The sequence below is a fragment of the Phalangium opilio genome, unplaced genomic scaffold (genome assembly GCF_054372755.1).
Source record: "Phalangium opilio isolate 3A_F unplaced genomic scaffold, DU_Popi_V2 ptg000650l_1, whole genome shotgun sequence".
Taxonomy (NCBI): domain Eukaryota; kingdom Metazoa; phylum Arthropoda; class Arachnida; order Opiliones; family Phalangiidae; genus Phalangium; species Phalangium opilio.
This window is the reverse complement of record NW_028324245.1, coordinates 767,533-790,972: the sequence shown is the minus strand read 5'-3', so window position 1 is coordinate 790,972 and position 23,440 is coordinate 767,533. Positions and strand designations below refer to the sequence as shown.

Genomic DNA, 23,440 nt, shown 5'->3' with positions numbered 1-23,440 from the left:
TCTGATGGTCAAATACCTAACTCTCTTAGTGAGACGCGTACACTAGCTCCATTAGTTCAATTAATTTGCCCAACCCTTGTTTTTATACTTAACCTGTTCCTCGTTGACGCCGCGTTTTGAAATTAATCACTTTTAATAATTCAGTCTTTTTAACGGCCTTTTCTATCTCTTTATCGCGATTCCAAAGAAACGGGGACGTCTTCATCGTAAGTCAAAATTGGGAAAAACGCCGCTTTAACACGCGACTCTAGTGTTAGGTTTTAGTTAACGCCGATTGCGTGATTAAACATCGTTCTTCAAATTGGCTTCCAACGATATAAGATCGTGTATACTACCTAAAATCTTTCGTGAACACTCGCGTCATTTCAATGTAAGAGTGCAACGAAACCATAGATACACTCACCCAACGTGAATCCCAATTCAATCGCGTAGCTTTTTACCCCTGATGCAAACTCGACGTGGAATATTCAATAGACTTTCAAGATAAAGGATTAAGAATCTTTCAGTATAAGGTTTATTTCATCACCTTGCGCTATTAGAAACTGGTGTTGAAATAATTCAAGATTTCGGTTAAATAAAACAACTTGATTTTCTTACTGGAATAAAGTGTTTGTAAGAAAAGAAACCATTTGGTTGCGATGAACCGCTAACGGACCAAGAACTACTTGGATAAAAAAGAATGCCGACGTCCAGCTTTATTTTGGAAGGGAGGGAGTGTTGGGTAAATAATTAGACCTCGGCCAATTAGAGAGTAATTGTTTTTCCGACTAACGAAGGAGACAGCTGTCTAGTCGAATAAATTCAAATTCCTTTCACCGCACTGTCCTTTTTTTCTAACCCTTAGTGTCCTAGGATAATTACGCTCCTTTCTTTGCCACTTAAAGAATTCATTTGTTTGTTTGTTTATTTATTTGTTTATCGTGAAAATAATGTAATATTTAAAATTACACTAAAGAAGAAACAAGTATTTTTTTAGCTCGCCTGTTTGGGTTTAGAAAACAAAAGCTAGTGGGCTTGGTTTTATCGTTTATAGGCGTAGAGAAAACCTACAAGTTATCTAATGTTATGGAATATAGTTTTATGTTCTATTTTTATGGTCTATACCTATCCAGCTATTATTTTATAAATATCTATTTTTCTTCATTTCATATTGAGTTAGATAACGATTCCTTTTAAGTGCAGTATACGCTTTATATATCAATTCGTATATTGGCGCGAGTTGCGGGTTTTTATGATCCATAAATGGACTTGCTTTTCTGATAAATATGATTATCATCCCGAAATTCCGCTCGATATATTTTTCCAAGTACAATATGGTGTTGTTAATATTGTGACCTAAATTAGGCGTATAATTAACCTGCTCCATCTTATTATTATTATTCAAATAAGCCACCGTTATAATAAATAGCCAAGGAAATTTGACAAATTATCCTGTCTAGGCTAACATCCAAATTTATTCAAAGTTTAATGCCTCGTAGAAAATTTTAAACTGATAATAATCGAGCCCGGGTTTAGCACGGAAAATAGATCACTTATAAAAATTTTTTTTAAAAAAACTTGAAAGTATGAGATTTTTATCGGGTTCATTTCTTTTTTGTCTTTAATTTTTGGTTCATATAAGGGTGAGTAGAATCCAACTGTAGAAGTATATAATATAAATCAGATACAATCCCCTATTCTAATTTGTTCATCTTTATAGAAAAGGAAAGTGTAGGAAAGAGGATCTAAGAGGAAAGCCATTTCCCCATCCTAATCTCACTCCACCCTTTTGATAGAATAGATTTTAAAATGTTTACGGATGAGCAAAACTTTATCGAATCTTCTCTATCATCTTCCCCTTTTCCTTCCTCATCCTCTTCCTCCTCAGCCTCTCCGAATCCCTCTAATAAGAAAGGAGTCTAAGGAGTTAAGCGACTGCTTTCCCGGGATGGGGAAGTAAGGATACGGACTACGAAGCGTGGAAGAGGGGGGGGGTAGGGGGATGTAATGCCGCGACGCTTCCATCCAGCGTCTTTCTTTTTAGAATTCTAACAGGGGACAAAACTTCCCATTTCTTTTTTCCACGCGCCCTTTTCTATATATGTATATGTATCAGTATACATATATTTTATAGGGTCTAAAAGTTTTGGCGCGATGCGCAGTGACGCGTATAAGACATTTTGATCCTCGGACGTCAAAATTTTCCTCGCCTCTGCTGATATTCACTCCCTTATAACGTATCTAATCGAAACAAGGCGGGTCAAATACCATATTTACTTATTTCACTTTGCCAAATTTTGTATACAAAATAATTCAGATTGGTTTAAGATTATGTGGATAACTTATAAAATATCTTAATGCTGCTTAGAAATATATGTATGCGTTTTAGGGTCATATTTACGGTTCTTATTTTACAGGGATTTGGTCTACTGTCCTAAATGTCGCGAAGCTGCGTCATACTTTCCTCCTTAAGCAATGTTTAACATCCTCCCCGCGTCATCGTCTCCTAAAGATGCTGTTGGAGCGCAACCCTGACGTCATTAAAAAGTTGCCCCACGCATCCCTGGCACATATTTATTTTTTTCTGTCGCGGCTATAGTCCCTTATCTCAGGAAGAGAAAAAACAGCTATGGTGTATTTCTCCCCATATTCTTTCGGGCACTACGAGAAGGAAGGGACCCAGTCACTGACAAATCGTTTTTCTTATCCGGAGCGTGTTCGGAGCCACGTTGGTACCGCTCCGAGCCGCTCCATTTTCTCACCTATTTTTCAAAGCCTATTTTGTTTCCAGTTGTCTCTACGGGATAGCGTACAACTCTGGTCGTCCAACCTTATTCTTTAGTGCCAGGATAAATGGGATCATAATATTTTCCCATTCAACCATCAGGTAGACAAGCAGCTAAGCCACGCCGCCAGGGGTCGCGTCAAGGATTATAAAATAGCGACCCTGACACTCTTCTTCCCAGTGTTTTCCTCTAATATTTACGTCTATACCGTCTCTTCCACTATTAAAGAGATAGTGACAGACTCCGGCACCTTCCCATCCCCCTTGATATATATTAAAAATAATGCATTTAGTTCACTTTCCCTTTAATAGGCTGTTATAGAGAAGGTAGGCGCGTGCTTCCCGCACCCAGACTGTGGGTAAATGTCCTAATATAAATGGGAGTGTATTTTGCTTACCCAAGAGTCCTCGCGTACAGTTTTTAGTTGGAACATTAGCGCCAGAGTGTGTATATGAGTCTGAATAGGCATTTAGGGCCGGGGGTTTCCCCTCTTGTCTTTTTCTCTTTTCTTAAGCCTATAATAGGTTTAGAAGGGGACCAATAAATTTAGATTAGATGGCGGATTAGGCCTTGTTTTTGATGCGGGGAGTCCTTTATACCGTTATTGTTTCTCATAACCCCACTCCTCTCTTGTCTCTCTCTCTCTCTCTCTCTCTCTTAGCCTTCTCTTTTGAAGAGAGAGAGAGAGACTCGGTCGGTGCACTTGGTTATAAGGTTAAATCAATATATTCAATGAGTTGATCGATTGATTCTTGAGCCGGAACGCGCATCGTCCTATACCCCTTTTAAGCTTATTTCCTTGACTCTATCCCTTATTACTTCGTCGTTGTATACTTATGGCAAAAAGGAAGGTCGGACATTGGCTTAAACAAAAACCCCTCGATGTGCTTTGTTAGAGAGAGAGCGTGACCGAGGCTTAATAGATTGATTGTCCGCGCGGTGTATTTAATACCGGGAATAGAGCATCGGGGAAAGAATGACGTCATTATGGTACGTCACGTGGTATTTGAAGTTACGGTATAGTACGAGGTTATAGGCTTTATAAGCTTCTTTGGCGCGGTCTTCTCCCTTATGGCGCGCGTTAATGGAATATTAGGCTTAGCTCCGACCACTTCCCGCCAATTTTCTTTGATGCGGCGGAGACACTGAGATGACTATTTTTATTTTAGGCGTCCAATTTATTTGGATTTAGTTTGATTATTTTGGTGATAGCTATTTATAATATACCCTAAGCTTATATTGATTTTTATTTCTTGGGTTTTCTATTGGGGCTTTTTTTTTAGCCTTAGGCGAGTAATAGGCTTTTTTGGCGGGAATGCGTTAGGGCTAGACTCTCTTAAGTCACGTGGAATTATCCCTGGAAGGCTTCGAAAACGTCAATCAAGTTTGGGATCCCGGAGTTTCCTCTTCTTAGCATCATCGAAGATTAAGCCTATATACTTTTAGAAAGGGTCCCAATTTGATTACACTCCAAACTGGTTTTTGACGCTTTTTACCTCTCCGTGTGACGTAGTCCAGGAGAGGTTCTGTAACGGCCGTGTCTGTCTGTGTGTCTGTGTGTGTGTCTGTCTGTCTGTCCGTTGTTACACCCACGTGACCGCGTTCGCAGTTTGCGTATCGGAGCAAACGTGTTCGCCATTTCCGAACTGCTTTCACAGTCACGGAAATGGCTCCTCTACTTGAGTTCTCACACCACCATCTTCTGGTCTTCGTCCATCCCACACGGACACCAGTCTGTTCTTACTGGCTTCTAATCACCACCATCTTCTGTTCTTTGTCAATCCCAACATTGACACCAGTCTGCACTTACACTGGCTTCTAACACCACCATCCACTGGTCTTCCGTCTATTCCACATAGACACCAATCTGTATCATTGGCTTCTACTCCATTATCATCGTTTGGTTTTAGGATATACGCGGCGATCAGCTAGGGTTACGAGAAACGTCTAGCCTCCCTAAGGTGGGATCGCCACCAAAGGTTTTCGCAATTGCGCTTTTTCCTTACTATTATAATGGAAACGAATCGTATATATACCCCAAATTTGAAAAAAGCGGGCAAGAGGGGTACCCTTCACTTTAAACGTCAATATTAGCAAAGTTTGAGAAGATAATAGGTATAACTTTATTTTAAACGATTTAACTATTATTAATGTTAATTATTGAAGATTAAAATAATTAAAAATAATTATATTTATTTAAATATTAAAGATAAACCTCTCGTGCAAAGAGAGAGATTATCATTGCCTCATATATCTACCAAGGCCCGTGCATGCGATATATTTCCTTCGTTGCCTCCTATATCTATCAAGGCCCGTGCATTGTGATATATTTCATTCATTGCCTCCTATATCTATCAAGGCCCGTGCATTGTGATATATTTCATTCATTGCCTCCTATATCTATCAAGGCCCGTGCATTGTGATATATTTCATTCATTGCCTCCTATATCTATCAAGGCCCGTGCATTGCGATATATTTTTCAAAACAACAACAAAAATGGGAAACCCCAACTCAGAAACATAATAACGTTTTTATTGGATTCTTAAGTTTATATAATCTTCTTGACACGGAGAGGTAATATTTTGGTTTTCCCAACTTGTCTAGACTGCGTTGTGTTTTTCTTACCAGCATTTTTAAGAGTAAGGGAGGGTAATCATTCTATGGTTTTCTAACTTTGCCCCTAAAGGTTGTTTTCTAAGATTCCAAAGTCGCGCTGGTGCTATACGTTCGCGCCCCGCACTTGGTGGTGCCCAAAAGTGATTTTTAATAGTGTTTTGTTTGAAAAAGAATCGATAAAAATAAGGTAACGAGTGTTGAAGTTCGAATATTGCCGGATGAAAAGAAAACGGGGATTGCAGGGATGTAAGGATCGGAACAAGGTGAACGAAGCAGCTGTGAAACTGAACTCTTTTTAAGTTTGTCTCTACCCCTGGTTCAATTGATACGTGCGTTTTTAGGCTTAAGTTAGTATCGAGGGAAAGCCAACTTTCAAGGGGCCATAGGAAATACATTTAAATGCATTTCCGTTGTAATTAACTTAATTATGTTTGGAATTTAATGACAATTTAACTTAATACTCTATAGAATGTCTACTTTGAGTGGATGCTTTCATTTCGTCTCTAGCTTTTTTATTTCAAAAGATAAGAGCGTTTTTAGGCTTAAGTTAGAATCGAGGGAAAGCCAACTTTAAAGGGGCCCATAGGAAATACATTGTAAACTATTTCCGTTGTAATTAACTAAATTATGCTTGGAATTTAATAAGAATTTAAATCAATACTCTATAGAATGTCTACTTTAAGTAGATGCTTTCAATTTGTCTCTACCCCTTTTAGTTCAAAAGATACGAACGTATTTAGTAACACTCAAAACCTTAAATATTTCTAGGTTTAAAATCAAAGAGGGGTTTTTTTTTGGTATGAAAGGGTTAAAGCGTTCAAGAAAGATATTAAGAAGAATCTCTTTTTCTTATATATTTTTTTGCGCTTCTTAACGGTTGAAAGATGGTTGTCTTAAGGGAAAGCCCCTGGTCCCTAACCCCAGAATGCAGCAAGCCAGGTTGTTCTTCAAACTAGATCCGAAAATAATGAGCGTTGAGACCCCGTTCTTTTAAGAAGGGGGCTTTCTCTCAAGAATCTGGCTGCTGCTGGCAACATTCTCCGATCTTGGAGCTATAGCTATAGTCGGGACTCGGGAGAGAACTGATTGAAATTTAATGCAATTCACACTCTGCATTTAGAACGCGTGGTTTGCAAGAATGATAAAAAAATACCAAAAAAAAACTTGCATTTTTTTCTTTTCCTCTAAAGTCTTTAACGACTCTACTTGGTGGGGGGGGACTTGGGCATGCAGGAGCCCATCTTCGCATCGCCCCACGTTGATCTCTATTATTTATCTTAATGATCTTTAAGTCATTATGACGTCATGACTAAATTACCTTCTTTATACCTGGGATTAAGTCGGCAGTCGCTCTCTCTTTTAAGAAAGGTGCTGAGGAATTAATGCTAATTACGTCCGTCTCCACGTGACCCTCCAAATTTTAGGTCTGCACCTTGTTTTGAAAATTTATAACAGCGTTTAATATTAATCGTGCGTGGAAATTAAGGGCTAATTTAAGCTAATTACGATTCTTAATTATATGAAAGATAAAGAGTTTAGTGCGTGGGTAATTATCATTCTCAATTAAACTAAAATGGACCTTTAAAAAAATTTGTTTTCATTTTAATTTTTCTTTTTTTTTATCACATTTTGCTTTCGTTTTTAATGAAACTAAATTGTTCGAGCGTGAATATCGCTTTCAAATTCCACTCTAAAAAATTAAAAGATAATTTATTGTATCTACGCGTGGTACAGGCTCTGTTACTAATCCACGGACCTGTCCTTCAAGAGATTCTGTGTTTCTCAAAACAACCTTTGCATCTTTGGGAGTACGATTGAAGAATTCTTTGTGTCTATGATTAAATATTAACATTAAATATTAGCATTAAATATTATTATTAAATTAACATTTTTACAGATTATTTTTTTACTTCCGGATTTAAATATATCGTACTTCCGCGAATAGCGTCTGGAGTGGGTTTATGGGTATAAAGCTCGATGCAAACTTTGGGGCACGTCTCTACTATTGATAATAATCCAAGCAGGATCGTCCAAGCGGATAACTCCGACCTATACCCCGTTTATAGGTATATTTGAGAGAAGACCCGGCCCTATAGCGCGTCGCAGCTATCCTTATAGTGTCCTCTATACCGAAATTAAGGCTTTGAACGTCAATCGACGTCTCCAACGCGCCGTGAAACTTTAATCCGGCACGACCCTTGCCGCTCTATACACTCACAAACTCACCTGGCTCACCGAATCTATAAATAGGCCTAAATGATCTATAAATTATTTGAATTTTTTTAATTTATATTTTAAATTCTTTCTCTATAGGACGGTTCAAGAGGTCATTTGGAAACATTGGCAGTGCGTTACGCTCACGAACTTCGAACTCACTATCAAGACGTGCTTGAACGATTGGAAGAAGTGCGCAGGCGTCGAGTCGCCATTGACGTTGTTCCCGTGAGTATTTGTTTCTAATATCTATGGTTGCGGGATTCTAATATCGTTCCCCGTAGGTAAGGCCTATACGAGACACCTATTTATTAGCCCTCCCAGAATAATGGCTTTCGCTTAGAGATGGCACCGCGCGTTATTGATCAGTATCTCTTAAGACTATCAAAGGGGGGAGCTGACGCTAGTACATACTTATAGCTTCCTCAAATTTATGGTGTAAGCGTTCTCCGCTCTTAATTGCTCTACCCGAATGGGAATTGAAGTTTAAACCCCTAAACTACGCTAAGATAATGCTAAATTTGCATTTATACGTGGAATATGCGGAGTAATTATTCCGCATCCCTCCCCGGAACACCATCCGGAAGCATTTTTCATGTCCGCTTTTTATTAGTTTTTGCAAATATGAATGACGTTAAATTGAGTATGTATTTGAGTGGTCACATTTTGATATAGACCTTCGCTCCCAAGCTGCTGCTCAAAGAGTGTTTGATTTTGGAGCACGCTAATTATTTTACAAGTTTTTTATTTGCATTTGAATTTAAAGTTACGCCATGCATTTAGTTCCTATTATTGCTTTGCTAATTTTAAGATGTTATTTAGGGTGTGAATTTGGCTCATTTCAGGTTTAAGGGGCATCCTTGTATAGTTTCTGTTATAAAAGGAACCGTCCCTGCGTGTGTATTGTAGAAAAACACGGTGTAGTTCCGCTATCTAGCTTCCGGTACTACTAATACCGGGGAAGTTGATGAAAATACAATAGTTTCCCCTTCCCCTTCTTCTAGGGGGGGCGCTATAGCTTGCCAGGAATTTTTCTATACTATACCCAGCATCCCAACTTACTAGATTCAAACCCTCCTCCAACACCATGAGGGAGATTTCTTTTTTTTTGCGAGGGAGGGTGTGATATAGGGTCGTGGGTCGTGACCCCGTCGTTGTATTCGCTAGTTACTTTAGCTTTTAGTACTATCGAAAGTGCGGGGGCAAAAGAACCCCCGTCATCGGGAGAAGAAAGCCCCCCCCCCTTTTTTTCCAGGCCCCAGTATAAATTGGTGAGTGTTCCACTGCACCCGCGGAAGCTATAGGTGGTGTCTTTTAGACTAAAATTGCCTTCGTGGGTTTTTCCTTCCTATACTTCCGACGTGTTAAGGTTAAGAATAGGTCACATGTTAGGCCTCGTTATTGTTTTGTTGCATGGACTTGAATCCGAATTTTTTCAAAGCCATGTTGAGTTTATAAATTAAGAATTGAACATTTTTATTTTTTGAGTTTGTTTGTTTGTTTTCTTTGTATCTTTTTCGGTTTCCATTTTGTTTTGTTGATTGATTGATTGGCTGTTGACGCACGCGCTACGCAACAGGTTGAAGAGAATTACGGAAGTATTAAAGCTCTTTACAAACCTGGAAAATATTCTGTAAGTTCCAGGGGGTTTTATTTTTGTTTCCAACACTTTTCCAAATTTCCTACAGATTCCTTAAGGGTTCGCTCGTCCACCTGACTAGGCTGAATGCGTTGGATACAGTTACATAAACCTATCTATATTGTCCGTAGTATTCAGCCTGGTATGATGGACGGATTGTAACTGTATCTTCCTAGAATCTATATAGTCTGATTGTGTTATTCAATCCTCCTTTCTCTCCTATGATGATGATGATGGAACTAGATTTATGTAGAGGGACCCGCATCTTTTCTTCATTCAATATTGTACTCCATATCCAATGGATAACGGTGTGGGTACCTCTACGTACACTCAGTTTCTCACTCTATTTGATGATAGCGTAAATAGTAACGAACATAAAAAAGAAAATAATAATAATAGAAGCTAGAATGTGATTTGATTTTATTTCCTCGTATTTTTTTCTCATCTTGTTTTTTCTGCTTTCTTTTACTCGTTGATGTCTTGGACGACGACACGTGATCAGCCTTCTAGTTGCCTGAGTGACCACGAGGAAGAGACTATCTACGACAACAATTACTGCGCCGCTATCTATCGGGCAAATACCAACGCTTCAACCGCCACTATCAACAACTGCAAATCAACGAATATTGTCGCTTCGTCACCTCATACCCAAAGGTAAATACGGTACCTATCTAACATTTTCTCCTCAGATTTGTATAGGCTTTAGTATTCTTTTGCAATTTCAAATGAGGACGAGTGTTTGTAATGCGTGAACCTATTTCTTAACGGAGTGAACAGCCCCTCGGGTATTTCCTTTCTCGGTGAAGTCGCGTCTACTACTCAGAAAGAGTTGTAAGGCGTATGAAGAAGATCCAATTTGTTTCGCGACTTCTTAATAGTCGGGTTGACGCTAATATTGGACCGCGCCGCATCACGACGACCCCTTTTCTTCCTTCTTCCTTCCTTCCTTATTAGGGGCCACGACCCCCACGCGCCAAAGCGCCCCTCACCCTATTGTTGCCGAATTAGCCTCCCCCCCACGCAACCTTCCTTGGTACGCTATAGAAGAAGAAACTCGAAAGCCTTATCCTTATTTCTCTTTATTCCGATTTGTCCAAGCTGCATGCCTTTTCTTCTTTTCTACATCGCCTTGGATTCTCTTTGTAAAGAGAGAGCCATAGTTTTCCATCCCGGTCTTAAATTGCAGCGTAAGAAGCTTAGCGGCGGAGTGATATTTAATATTAAAGGTTGGTAGATTATATAATCAGAAATACGCCTTAAATTTTCTTTTAAATTATAATCGGTCTCACTTTGAATCTATAATTTAGTAGAAGGTAGTTTAAGGGTGGATTTTCTTATTAGTTACAGCGTCGACGGCGTTGTTTTCTCAAGGTGAAATGCGTGGGTAGTGTAGTTGCTTAATAGGGCGCCGGGTGTCTTTTCTCTTAGTTTGGTTCTTAACTTTATTTCGGCTCTGGCAGACACGGCCCTTTTCTTGGTCGCAATTATTCCTTGCCTCCCTTTTAGCTTATTATATTGTTACCTATCATAGGACCCTTTTTGTTTAATTGGGAACCATTTGGAAAACTCCAAAAATGTTCTCCAGAATCAGTTTTATTTCGACGTTTTTGAACGCTTCCTTGCTTTGATATTTAGTCTCTTTATAAGTATAGTATAGTATATAGTTTTCCTTTTTATAAGAAATTCAACTCCTGAAAAGCTGGTATATATCTTTATCGAGTGAAAAATAAGATATAGTTTTTTCAATTTTAAGTGATGTATTGTTTTTCACAAACGATAACCTTTTTTCGCGCCTTTTTTTTCATCCCATTTTAAGGCGCCCTTTTTTTAAACAGCTGTTAACTTGATTCATCTATCAGTTAGGGGAAAATATCTTTAGCGTCGTTATATATTTCTGTCAATCATTTTTGACCTATTGACCCTGTTGAAGGTTGCGTTACACCTCTTTATCATTTTATGTAAATGTATAAATTAGTCGTGAAACGAAATTCGAAAGTTTTTTACATACATGGTTAAACGGTTCTCATTAACCGGTTGACCTTGCCCCTTTTTTAGCAATTAAATTATTGCTAATCACGCACTACGTTACTTAACATTTACTAATACACCCTGGATGTATTCTACCTGCCTTTCGTAATAATGAAAACTGACATTGCCCGTAATTACAGACTGGGTCCCGCCCATACCATTTTTGATTTTTCCTTAGGAAGTTTTTTTGCGCCCGAGGGCCCACCCACGTGGTTATACCTGTAAAAATATTTTAAATTTGGCTAGACAGCTTACAGCTATAGCTCGTTTAGGGTGTTTTTCCTAATTTTTTTTCCGTAAGCTTTTATCAAGTTTTGCTTAATCTAGTAAAGGCTAGTAATTGAAACGTGTATCCTGAGTCTGAGATAAGGGTGGATTGACATATTTTGATACGCGTTGTATAGACTTAATTTTCTTATAATTCGGAAATACTCCCACGTGTCTTCTCTCTCTCTCGTCTTATTGGTCTATGTGTAGTTTTAAAAACTTGTCGCGGGTTATATAGCCCCCCCCCCGGTATTTCAAGCACGTTCTTAATTTACGGGCTGCGCTGGGGTTTGATTTTATTTTTCTACATTGCCTGAAAGATAAATGTCTCGTTTAGTTTTCTAAGATATATTCGGCAATAACTGCATGCAGTACCTACCAACTCTAACCCAAGGCGAGCTTAGCTTGACCACGGTTGTGTAAGAGAAACTCTGTACCTTTATGGGTCTGCACCCGAGAAGTTATAAAATTTCGATGACTTTGATTATACCAAAAGGGTTAAGAGGTCGGAAAAAACGATAAACGAATTTTAGAACGCGGCGATGCGATGTACTTAAAAAGGAAAATGTCATCAGTTCCAGGATTCGATAAATTTTTATATTATTTTCGATTCAATACCCTGCAATGCCATTACGGTTAAGAGAACTTTAAAATTCGGTTCGGAAATATTTCTACTTCAAGCTACAAATAGCGTCGTTTTGGTGGTCGCTTTTTGATATTGGAAACATTAGTTAACTTTCTAGATTTATACCAATATCTTGTACTTAAAAATGCGTTCCTACAAGATTGTAGACGTTATATTCAGTTACTAAAATAATATTCTCAAAGTTTTTACATTCTTATACTAAAAAAAAACGAATGTGAAAGAAAAATTCCTAGAACCGTACGCGGATGTAATCGTTTAGGGAATCTCGTAGCTTTGCTTTTACGCAACCAGAATTTAATTCTTTTACTTTCTTATTTCTTTGATGGTCCTTTAGGTTTAAATCCCCTTTATACGAATTGATACTAGGAACGATACTAAGGCGGATTGATACACAAATATTACCCTCCGTATGAAATGAAAAACGTATGGGGTATTTTCCGACTCCGAACGCATTTTCCTTTGATCTTTCTGACTTTTTTCTTTTACTGCCAGCAAATATGTATTCCCATTTAGAGAGTTGATAGGATGACGGTTGCTCCTATGATGGTATATACGTCATTTGCAATACGTTGTCCAGTCCTCTCAGAACAGTCTGACGCGTGACACTGTTAAGACAATAGTGAAAAATAAAATTTGATATTAACAGGCGCCGCTAGACGCGTCACCGTTGACCTAGAAAATCTCAGCTTATATTTATAAGTGCTGGAACATCTTGGGTCCGTTTTATATAGCCAAAATTGAGCTCTTCTCCGTTTATTTTTATGCCCCAAGTTGTGTCTTTTTTCTTTCGCTATATACAGGGTGTTTGTGAAAGGTCCATCAATAATGAAAGGGCGTATTTATTGGGCCATTTTGAGTCGAAAATGTTCTATGACATTTTTCCGTTCGGGCCACTGTTTTCAAGTTATGATTGGAGTAATTTACGGATGACCCCTTAAATTTAATTAAGAAATTGAAAGACAGCGCTAATTTAATGAAGGGGTCATCCCTAAAATATTCAAATCATAACTCGAAAACCGTGGCTCGGACGGCAAAATGTCATAGAACATTTTCGACTCAAAATGGCCCAATAAATACGCCCTTTCATTATTGATGGACTTTTCACAAACACCCTGTATACAGTATATATATATATTTTTCTCTCTCTCTCTCGCTCCCTTGACATCAAATATGTTTTTTATCCATTCCTTCAAAGAGTCTGTCTCCGAGATTAACTATATACCCTTATAGTATACATTCCAATCTTTGAAACATTGAAATTTAACAAAGAAATGTCTGTTCTCTCTACTTGGAGAGTTGCTGTTTCTAAGGTTGGATGTATATATATATTTTTCTTCCTTCCTTTTATAAAAAAAGGAATCAAAAGTTATTTATAGTTTCAGGAATCTATATATGAACACCCCCCCCCCCCGGCCGCCTTTTTTCCATCCAAATATTTTCCATTCGTTTTTATTTTTAATAGTTTGCGATATTATTTATGAAATATTTATGAATTTTTCATATACCAACGTTTACTTTGAGTATATTACTATATTTTTTTATATTTATATCTCGTGGCGTATTTTAATACTTAAAGGGATAGTGGAACACAAAAGAAATGTATCAGTATTTCTTCTAGGCCTATTTTATGTTTGGTTATGCCGCCTCGAAGAAGTGCTTTTCGTTTAGAAATCTCCATGAGAGGTTTCCTTCAATTCATCCGTAATCCATTGAAGAGAAGCTGGGGAAAGAACTGGGTTCCTTTTTGCCAACACTGAAAGAAGGGTGGCCCCAATGTTGCTTCTTCCTATTAGAAACGTTAGGTTAGGTCTACTTGTAAAACCGTACATACAACAGCTACTGGAAGAGGTACTTGTATTAGCATCACAATGAACTGTGTCAACTTCCCTAAACACACTCTGTCTTTCTTAAATACTTCTTTTTTGAAGCTTCCAAGTTAAGTAAAAAAAAATATATATGTTAAAACCCTGCGCAGCTCTCGTATGACGTATTTACGCCTAAAATACCTTAAATGATTAAGCCTATTTATTTCTTTTTTTGAGGTAAACTAAATGCCCGTCTTTTATAAATTTGTACGTTCTTAGCTATATGGGGGGACTTCTTGTTCAGTGTTTTTGCGCGTTAGTATAAAGTTTTCTCTTGGCATTTGGGCACGCTCTTAAGGTGTCTCCTCTCTTGATATATTGCTCTATCTACATTTGTCACCGTTGTCATAATAAAATACTGTTGAGGAAAAAAGAAGAAAAAAATAGAGAGAGAGAAAATAAATGGTCGAGGTCTTCCTTCGGCGTTAGGGCTAACTCCTTTTTGGGGATCACGTTCGCGCCAAAATAGGTCCGGACCCTTTCCCCCTCCTGTTGGGCTTCTCCTTCTTCCTCGATAAAGGTTTTTCTTTCACCCTCATAGTGTATGCCCCATCATTCTAGCCCCCTAAGAAAAAACAAAGAAAGGGGGTTTCCCCCGAAAAGTTGGTTTTCTTGTTTCAAAGAGAGAAACTTTTTCCTTCGAATCAATTAATCTAGTTTCATTTTTCTTCACATTTTAACCCTGAATCGACACCACGGATATACGTACAGGGTGTTTATATATTTCCTGGTTTTAGGGTTAGGGGCCAATTAATGTTTGGGAAACCGTAACTAAACGTTGTAGAACTGCCATGTTCCGGTGGGTAACAGTTCACACCACTCAGTAAATTAACCCTAAGAACGCAGCACCCTTTAGTTTATGGCAGACTTACGATAAACACTCTGTACTTATAGTCTGTATGAAACAAACCTTTATTTCTTCCTATAAACATTTCTTCCGTTCATTGTATCCGGTACTATGTTATCTTGAAAGAAATAAGAAAAAAGATATGGTCAGCTAGAGTCGCAGCATCGTCTGACCATCTCGGATTGCCGCTCAGCAGTGTCGCAGGCCTATTGGCAAATATATCGACGCTGGTTTGCTTGCTTGCTCGCTTGTGGTAGCTATAGTCGCAGTCTAACCCGATTATAGCTCCAGCGTAAATACTATTTTTTGACCAATAAATCTGGTCTTACCCCAATATTTTATGTCCGTCGCGATACTCCCAAAGAAAGAAGAAGGGTTATATTGACGCTTTACCGCGCATGGATTGGTGGTCGTGGTGGTCAGTTACTATTTATTTTCTATATACGCTTTGCGGTTTGGTCATCATTTCCTATTTCGAGGATGAAAAAAAAACCTTCCAGGAAAGAGAGTTATTATTATGGTCCTGGAACCAACGACTCCCTATAAACCGTCAACCAATTTCTATTGCCACAACCACCCAATGAACTAAATCAGTTTGAGTTCGAACTCAATAAGTTAATTGATGCCAAGGGGCTAGCTCTTTGGGCCCGTTTTTTTAATATAATTGGATTTAAAATAACCCAGTCGTGTTTAAATGTAGAGGCTTGAGTCGAAGATCCCATTAAGGTTCTTTCTTCCACAGAATGTCCTTCTGAGGCATTGTTCCCTTAGAGACAGTGTCTGGTATTTCTACTTGGAATGGATGGCTTGGCTGTTGAATATAAGTTGGGCATGCACAACTGAGTTATCTTTAGATCTTCATCTGTTTTTCTTATAACCCCACATTATTGAGGTGAAAGAAAATGGATAGTTTTTTCTTTCTTTTCTTGTAGCACTGGTAGTGGAGCGATAATTACTCGGCCAAATCTTGACCAAGCTTTCTTTTTTCTTCTCCTTCTTCGGTGCGGGTTGAGGTTGTCCCGATATAAACCCAATTTTGCGGTGGCCAGCTAGCTGTATAGTCCAGCTTAAGACCTCGTATCGACCAATATGGTTTTTTTCCTTAGCTGTATAGTGTATTCTTTCTTTCAGAGGACCAGACGTACTTTGTTATTTTTTCCTTTATGAAGCAATTACTAATATAATACCCTAAGAGCGCTTCTGTTCTTATCCTCCTTTATATATATCAACCATAATTCCTCGCGTTTCTATTCATTGCTAGCTTGACCAATGGAACTGAAGGAGCTAGTCCACTGTTCGTGTAGAGAGCTTTAGTTTGAGCCAAGGTTCGTGAGGTGGATTCAATACGGAATAAAAGCTGAATACCACCAATATGGCTGACAAAATCGTGGTAAGACTTAGGTCTTTGTAACGTACTACTCAGCCAACTGAAATCAAATCTCTATATATTTAAATAAAAAGAATGGATTTTTCCAGAACCTTTATGAGTTAAGTAATAAGCTAAGCGGTTCAATTCAATTCAAATCGGTATTCAGCTTTTGACAACCCTGCTATTTCAAAATGGGGGTACTTTATGCCCTAAATTGCCTGGTCTAGCGATCTATAATAATTCCCATTTAGGCTTAGACTACCTAAGTAACGTTAAGGAATGTTGAGTTTTCTATATGTATGTATTTTCCTTGCAACCCCTATATAGTTAATGTATAATTTATGATCCGTTAAGTGTATTGTTTTTCCCGAGGCACAAAGTTTGTTTAAGAGTACGTGCCAGTTACTATTAGCGAATTTAGGTTTTTTTCTTACGTGTATAACCCCATCCCCTTCTGGTCTTGCCTCTGGTATTTAACTTTTACGCTAACAAGGCAAGATTAATGATTTTATGCAAATAAAAGTCTTATTTCTTTATTTCTATCAAGGGCTTTGTATTTCTTACGAGGACAGGTTTTGTGTATAGAAAACATTAGTATAACAATACTGAATACAATAATTAATAATAATAATTTTTGGGGTTTTTTGTATTATTTTTTATGCCTTAATTACATAATTTTTTAATTAGATTTAAGTATGTTTCTTTTTTATTTTAAGAACATATTGATTTTCATATCCTCTTTATAAATTCTTTTGAATTTCGTGGTTTTAAGTCTGGATTTTTATTTATTGCGAGTTTCAAATTTTAGAAAAGTTGAAAGCGCACACGCTATTCGCCGAGTTACGAGTAATTGACTTTCTTTTACTCGACTGGAAAATTCGTGCGTTTCGAATTGAATTCCATCAGCTGACTTTTAAACATTTTCCCTTAAAGGGAGAGTAAAACTAAACTAAAACCAATCTTATATTTATACATTCCTCAATTAACACGCTCTATTTCATAGTCATGAAGTAATAATTTCCCCCGGACACCGGCCGCAGTTAGAAAAATTTAATTTATTTAAAATGAATGCGTTTCAATGTCCCTTTAAAGGTTGCAATTTCAGAGTGTGCCGCTCGCTCCCTGGAGGTGGTGGCCTTAGATGAGATTAAAATCCAAAAGGATCAATCTATTTTTGTGGCCGGGGCATCCGAGCTTGGAGGAGAGAGGTGAAATGAGGTAGATATGTTGCAGTTCCATTCCGTTCCGTAGATGGGGTTGCAGAGGCGACGTTTTAGGTACGGAGATGACTACTCAATCTCCCCTCTCTCCTCCTAGGTCCAAGCTAGTTCCATTGGCAGCGGCGCGGCGAACTCTACTTTCAAAATCCCCACGGCGATTCTGAAACTTTTAAAGGAGCTAACAGTCCGTATCCTATAAAAGTTAGTTCCAGTTCCGATTTGAAGCGATGTAGCTAGAAAGAAAAGATAAAGAGAGACGTGGGGGATGGGGGGGTATAAAATGTCTATCTCCCTTCTCTCGTTTATTGCCAATTAACCTGTCAACAGCGGCTGGGGAATTTCGCCTTTGATAGGATCCGTCCGTCCCGTCCCGTCCTTGCCACTAAACTCAACAGTCAACAATCTCTATTACTCTCCTCTCTCTGGTCTAACGATTCAATCTTGTATCATATCCGCAGCTCTCCTTTCAAAAAGTAAACAAATTCAGCGTAACTTTAGAGCGCTAGTAAACAAGAGAACGCCCGTTCCTTTTCTATATCCTAGTTACCATTCTTAAGATATATCTATAAAAGAAAAGGCATACTTTGTTTAGAAGTATATAACAATGTACAATTTTTATAGAACAGTTCCAAGGTTGTTCGGTATATGGCTTCGGAAGGTGGCCACCAAGAGTTGTAGGACTGACGACTGCTTCGGCCCTATTTTCTTATCTACTTTTCGCTAAGACTTATTCGCGAAGCCTTCTTAAATTCGTTACCGCAATATTCTTTGGGTCATATTTTTACCCCCTTTCCCCCACCCCCGGGTCAGTTCTGACCGCCGCCAAGCTTTGAACGGAAGAGGTCATTTCCTCTGTATCCCTCCACCCCACACTCACTACCTCCTTTCGTCTCTCTCCAGACGTCGTAAAATGATCCCAGCCAAAAACTAAAAAGAAAATATAACAAGAAAAAGATTTCGGTAACTTTTAGTAACCTAAAGCCCGTGCTTGTATTCTTACGATAGTTTATCTTGACACTGATATCAAAGGCGGGTTACTTCCTTCTCCTTTCGTGTTAGACAGTGTAAAGTTAGGTTGGTAACGAGTATGTAATCTCTTTTATGGGTAGGCACGAGCTCAGACTGCCATCTGCGGAACGCGTTAAAAGAATTTTTCTTTTTCGGTAAGATGTTGTCCATCTCAAAGGAAACACGTTACGTCGTAAAGAAAAATATTCCCCCCTCTCTTCCCCCCCGGTAAGAAAACAAACATGAAAACATTAAAGGTTGGAAAAAGCATTGAGTTGATGATACTTAACTTTGATGTCGCTCCATTAGTCTCTTGGGTATTTTAGTGCTTGAAATTTAATGGAAAAACTTATATTTTTATTTTCTAATTTTTAATTCGTGTTTTTTCTCTATTTCAGGTGTGTCAGTCCAAAATCAAAATTATTGTACGAACCGTGTCCTACTGGTAAGTCAATATTTCTTCATTTCTTTTAAGAATAATTTAGCCTAAAATCTACTCCATCTCGAATCTCTCTTCTTTCATCGGAGCCTTTTGACAATCCGAAGTTGGCCCCGTTTTTGGTTTTGCGTGGTCAAATACAGCGGCCTTGTTAGAATTACTTTATACTCTTTTAACTAGATCACGGAATTTGACCACTGAATTTTGCGTTGATTTTTAGTAGCGCGGAATCTGTGGTGGTGACGCGTGATGGGTTCTTATTATATGTTGGGGGCCCGAAAAAATTGTCGTTAATCAAAAGCGGTGGTGGTAATCACGATAGAGGCGTTGAACCCGGATCGTTTAGAAAGTGGCATTTTTGGAAACCCAAGATCGTGACCCGCGTTCCTGAGTAGTCAAGGCGACCACACCGACTTTGATAGTACCGTATTCTCAGGGTGAAACGAACTCGTTATAGTTTTTCGTTTTCGCTTCATTTTCTCTCGATTCAATTCGATTATTTCCTATCGATTTTTTTTTCTTTCCTTATTTTTCCATCGTGGCGCCATCCCAAACGATTCTTTCAAACTGCGGATCGATATTAAACATTTTAGTTTAAAGGAAATTGTTTTTTAAATGTATTATCCTATTTTCTATATATTTTTTTATTCCCTTTATATTATCGAATCGTTCGAATCGATTATTGCTCGGCCCTTAATCGATTATTCCTTTCTTCTTTCGTGTAAGCTAAAGATCGATTCTTTTATCGATAAATGGAAAAGAAAACTTTCGAACTTCAAAGCGAGAATACCCCCTTTAATAAATTTATTGGTAGCTATCCCGGGCTAGACTAGGGTTCGAATTTCAATCGCACCGATATTTGAATCACTTGACCTCTGACCCCCTTACAGTTAAATTACTTTATAAACTAAGAAACTCTCTCCATCCGTAATCATCAGTTGAAAAATGCCTTTTAAGGTTTTTATTAGGACCTCCGAGACAAGGTTTGAAAAATTTGTCATATTATTATTTTTTGGGGGTGGAGGGGGGCTATTTTTTAATATATATTACATTTTGGCGCGGGTTTTTATATACCGATAGGGCCGGTAATAAGCCGGCCGCGAACTGTGAAAAATGAGATTTCGCTGCCCCAAAGAATAAATCTCTATTTCGTTACCTATCACCTTTTTAAACCGTGGGAAAATTGGAGGTTTTCGAGTTTTTCAAAGTGATTATACTATAGGGATAAATATGTCTACTAGGAATAATTGTGTACCCATTTTCTCCACGTATCTATGCGGATGCATGAGCAATTTTAGGAAATCGCATTTAGAAAGACGTTAGAATTACGGGGCGTTTTAATTTGTCTCTCTTGGCCGCCTTGTTTCGGGCTATGTTGAAAAAAATGTATTTTTTTAACATGGTGACTGGAGATTCATTTTTCAAGGAATATATATATTTTGAACCTCCTTGGCAGTAACTTGGCGGCTTCTCGCTCGTGCTTCTTAATTCTCGCGGGCGGCTCTATACCAAAACTTCCCGCCATAACTCAAACGGGAAAAGAGGAAGAGCTTGGCTTATATCAAATGCATTTAGGCGGGAAAACGAATCTTCCAAGCCCTCACGCGCCCCTATTTTTCCCGCCAAAAGTTAATTAGCTTGGTTTTCCCATATATATAGGTCTATATGTGTACATTTTTAACCGAAGCTAATAATACCTTTCGGTAATTGTCCCTTTATCAATATTAATATCCTGAATGTATTTATTTCTCTATTGAATATTGAATTTTCCCCGGAGATATTTCTCCCTACACTTTGTTTAAAAAATTGTAATTAGAATATTAATTAGAAGAAGATTAATACAAGATTGACAAATTGGCTGGGCCATCTGGTCATATTACGTTTAAAAATGTTAGGACCACACTGAAGTCATTTTTTATTTATTAAGTTTTTAATATTCTAATTAAGCAAATGAGTTTGAGGAGGATTGTATAAGGGAGAGAGAGAGCCACGGGGGAACTTAATTAATGAATATTCCCCCCGTTTTAATTGTTAGACCCTAATTAGGCTTAAGATTTTTGGTCGTTAATCTTTTTCTACACACACGAAGATTTATGCTAATAAAACGTGTTTGCTCGCGACATCATACTCGTGGGAAAAACGTTTCGTACGTCATTATTAGTCAGACATCAAAGTAAGTACTTTCATCCCAGAATCCGTGTCCCTCTCTCATAGTCTTTGAGATGCTTGGCGAGTCGACAAAGTTGTACCCCCGTTTTTGGTCGCGATGAAGTGGAAAATTCGATATATCGATTGGTTCCGCGTAAATAATTTTAATTTGCATTTAAAAGCTGGTTTCAGCGAGTGTTTTATTAATTTACAGTGCCTCGTAATGTATTATTTATTAATTTTTAATTACAATTTTAAATATTGAAAAATAGTTCGGAATTTGAAATGTAGGTGGCGCGACTATCTCCAATACTCCGCAGTTTTTAGTTATATCTCGTTCGTTATTGAAGAGGTAATAGAGTGGAAGGCAGGGCGGTTAGAAAGGCAGTATATTTCATAATTCATATTACTCTATTACCTTCTATTCACTGAACAACTTAACTTAATCAGAATATTTTTTATAACGTTAAATAATTAAAATTCCAGAAGCGTAATTTAGTTTATTAATACAATTGTAATATTATTTAGTTACTTGATTATAATTAAGTTAAATTGCCTTTGTCTGGATTTAGTCATGTCAATTTAATGGATGCAGCGTAGAAATTTGGCAATTTGGTTATCGGCCCAAAGCGTTAATTTGTAAAGCTCTCTCTCCCAATCTAAATTGATGTTATTCACTTAATCACGGTAAATTATTCGTAATCTATATAATTTTGGGCTTGTAATTTAGTAAGGACCTCTCTTGTCAATTGGAACAGGTACCATACATTAATTAACCCGCGCGATAACATCCTTATCTCTTAAACCCTAAACCAATTCGTTTAATTAAAATTTAATCGTTTCGAATAATTGTTTTGGTGTGGTCAAGTTAGTCGAATAATTGACTTGATTATGGGTTTTATACGTAACAGTTTTGCCAGGGGTCTGCGAAAGTTTGAGAGAAGTTGGGGAATGTTTATTTTAAAAAATTCATTCAATTCGATTTTGGAAACCGAGTCCATTAATTTCTAAACGCTCGCGTTCGATTGGGCGTGTGTTTGCCTACATTAAAGCGATTCATATACATATCTCTCTCTCTGTCTCCCTGCCTCGGGGTGGGTTCTGTCTTCACTTGGCCTAGACTCTCTACTGACTCTTTGGCACTCCACCCCGACCAAACCCATAGAGCAAACTGTCTTTTAACACGAAACCCTTGTTCGTAAACATTGCTATTTGCCTAGAAACATGTCATATCTCCCCGTAGTATTTACTTAACTATCGAAGCCCATTATTCGAAGTAAAGTGTTGAGGGTTTGCAGGGTTTTCCAAAAAGAGGATATTAATTATAGGACCAAAGTTAACACAATGGGATGGTTATATATAAATCCACGAGAAAACGCGGAGAATAGGTGTACTTCAATGGATGTCTATCATCTTGTTTTGCCGTCCGTCTTTAATGGAACTACTTGTTTGTTGAAGCCATCTCCGAGCTCTGGTATCAAAATTTTTTATACTTAATTTGAAAGTATTTTGTCAGAAATTACGCTTTGTCGGGTCGATATTTTTTTCTTTTTAAACTGGGGAGTCGCTTTTGATGTTTCTAGGGGGTTTATAGTATAAATTGATTGAAGTCGACTCTTGACTAGGAGGGGTCATAGGTCACGCTTATCACGCTAAGAGGGCAACGCCCTGACGTACCTTAGCAAGCTTAGCTTAAAGTGCCGGTAAGGCGGGTCAGGGTTGAGCTTTCCAGGAAGGTTTCCTATGATGTCAGGAACTCAGGATGAGTTGTCGTTTAGCCTTTAGGATGACCACGTTTTTTTATGGACCTCGTATTTGATAGAGGAGATTGGAGCAGATTCTCATCAGGAGATGGTGAGAGAAAAGGTGAGGTTTTATTCGACTTTTAGAGAGCTGGTGTAACGGGTCACGCCGATTTTACTCGCGATAACCGCAATCATGTCCCTTTGTCTACCGATTAAACGTGGAGGTGCCCATTCACGGGGCCCCAAAGGTAAATAAATAAAATTTAGAATCCTTAAGACCCCCTTCGAAAGGACAGAGATTCAAAATGGAAACTTTTTATTATTATTATTTCCTTAATTCATTTTTGACTTTTTTGGACGAACAGAAGTTCGAGAGAACGGAGAGAATTTGGGGGAACATTCCAAGAAACATCGTTCGGGCGTGACGTCAGGCGTACTGTCCGGCGTGGGCGGCGGTGGATTGGGCAAACTATTCCGTAGCCTGGGCAGTAAAAAGGACAAGACCCTGTCACCCAAGCATAAAGGGTCATCGTCCCAAATTAGCAAAGCTTCGAATTACGGGTTCACGCTGAAATTGGGAGGCGGTCACCACCATACGACCGCCCCTGGAGACACTAATGGTC

At 38.2% G+C, this 23,440-nt stretch overlaps 1 protein-coding gene across 2 annotated transcripts in view; it reads left to right on the top strand.

The window, feature by feature from the left end:
* The window catches only part of LOC149588479 (uncharacterized), a 92,391-nt gene that overhangs the window by 43,978 nt on the left and 24,973 nt on the right, over positions 1 to 23,440 (top strand). The window contains exons 3-7 of one of the 2 annotated variants that reach the window (XM_089862731.1): positions 7,696 to 7,824; positions 9,176 to 9,229; positions 9,738 to 9,889; positions 18,884 to 18,930; positions 23,183 to 23,437. In XM_089862731.1, the coding sequence (XP_089718857.1) occupies positions 7,696 to 7,824; positions 9,176 to 9,229; positions 9,738 to 9,889; positions 18,884 to 18,930; positions 23,183 to 23,437 (637 nt within the window). The remainder of the gene's footprint in view (positions 1 to 7,695; positions 7,825 to 9,175; positions 9,230 to 9,737; positions 9,890 to 18,883; positions 18,931 to 23,182; positions 23,438 to 23,440) is intronic. The other variant, XM_089862732.1, reaches the window with a different exon arrangement.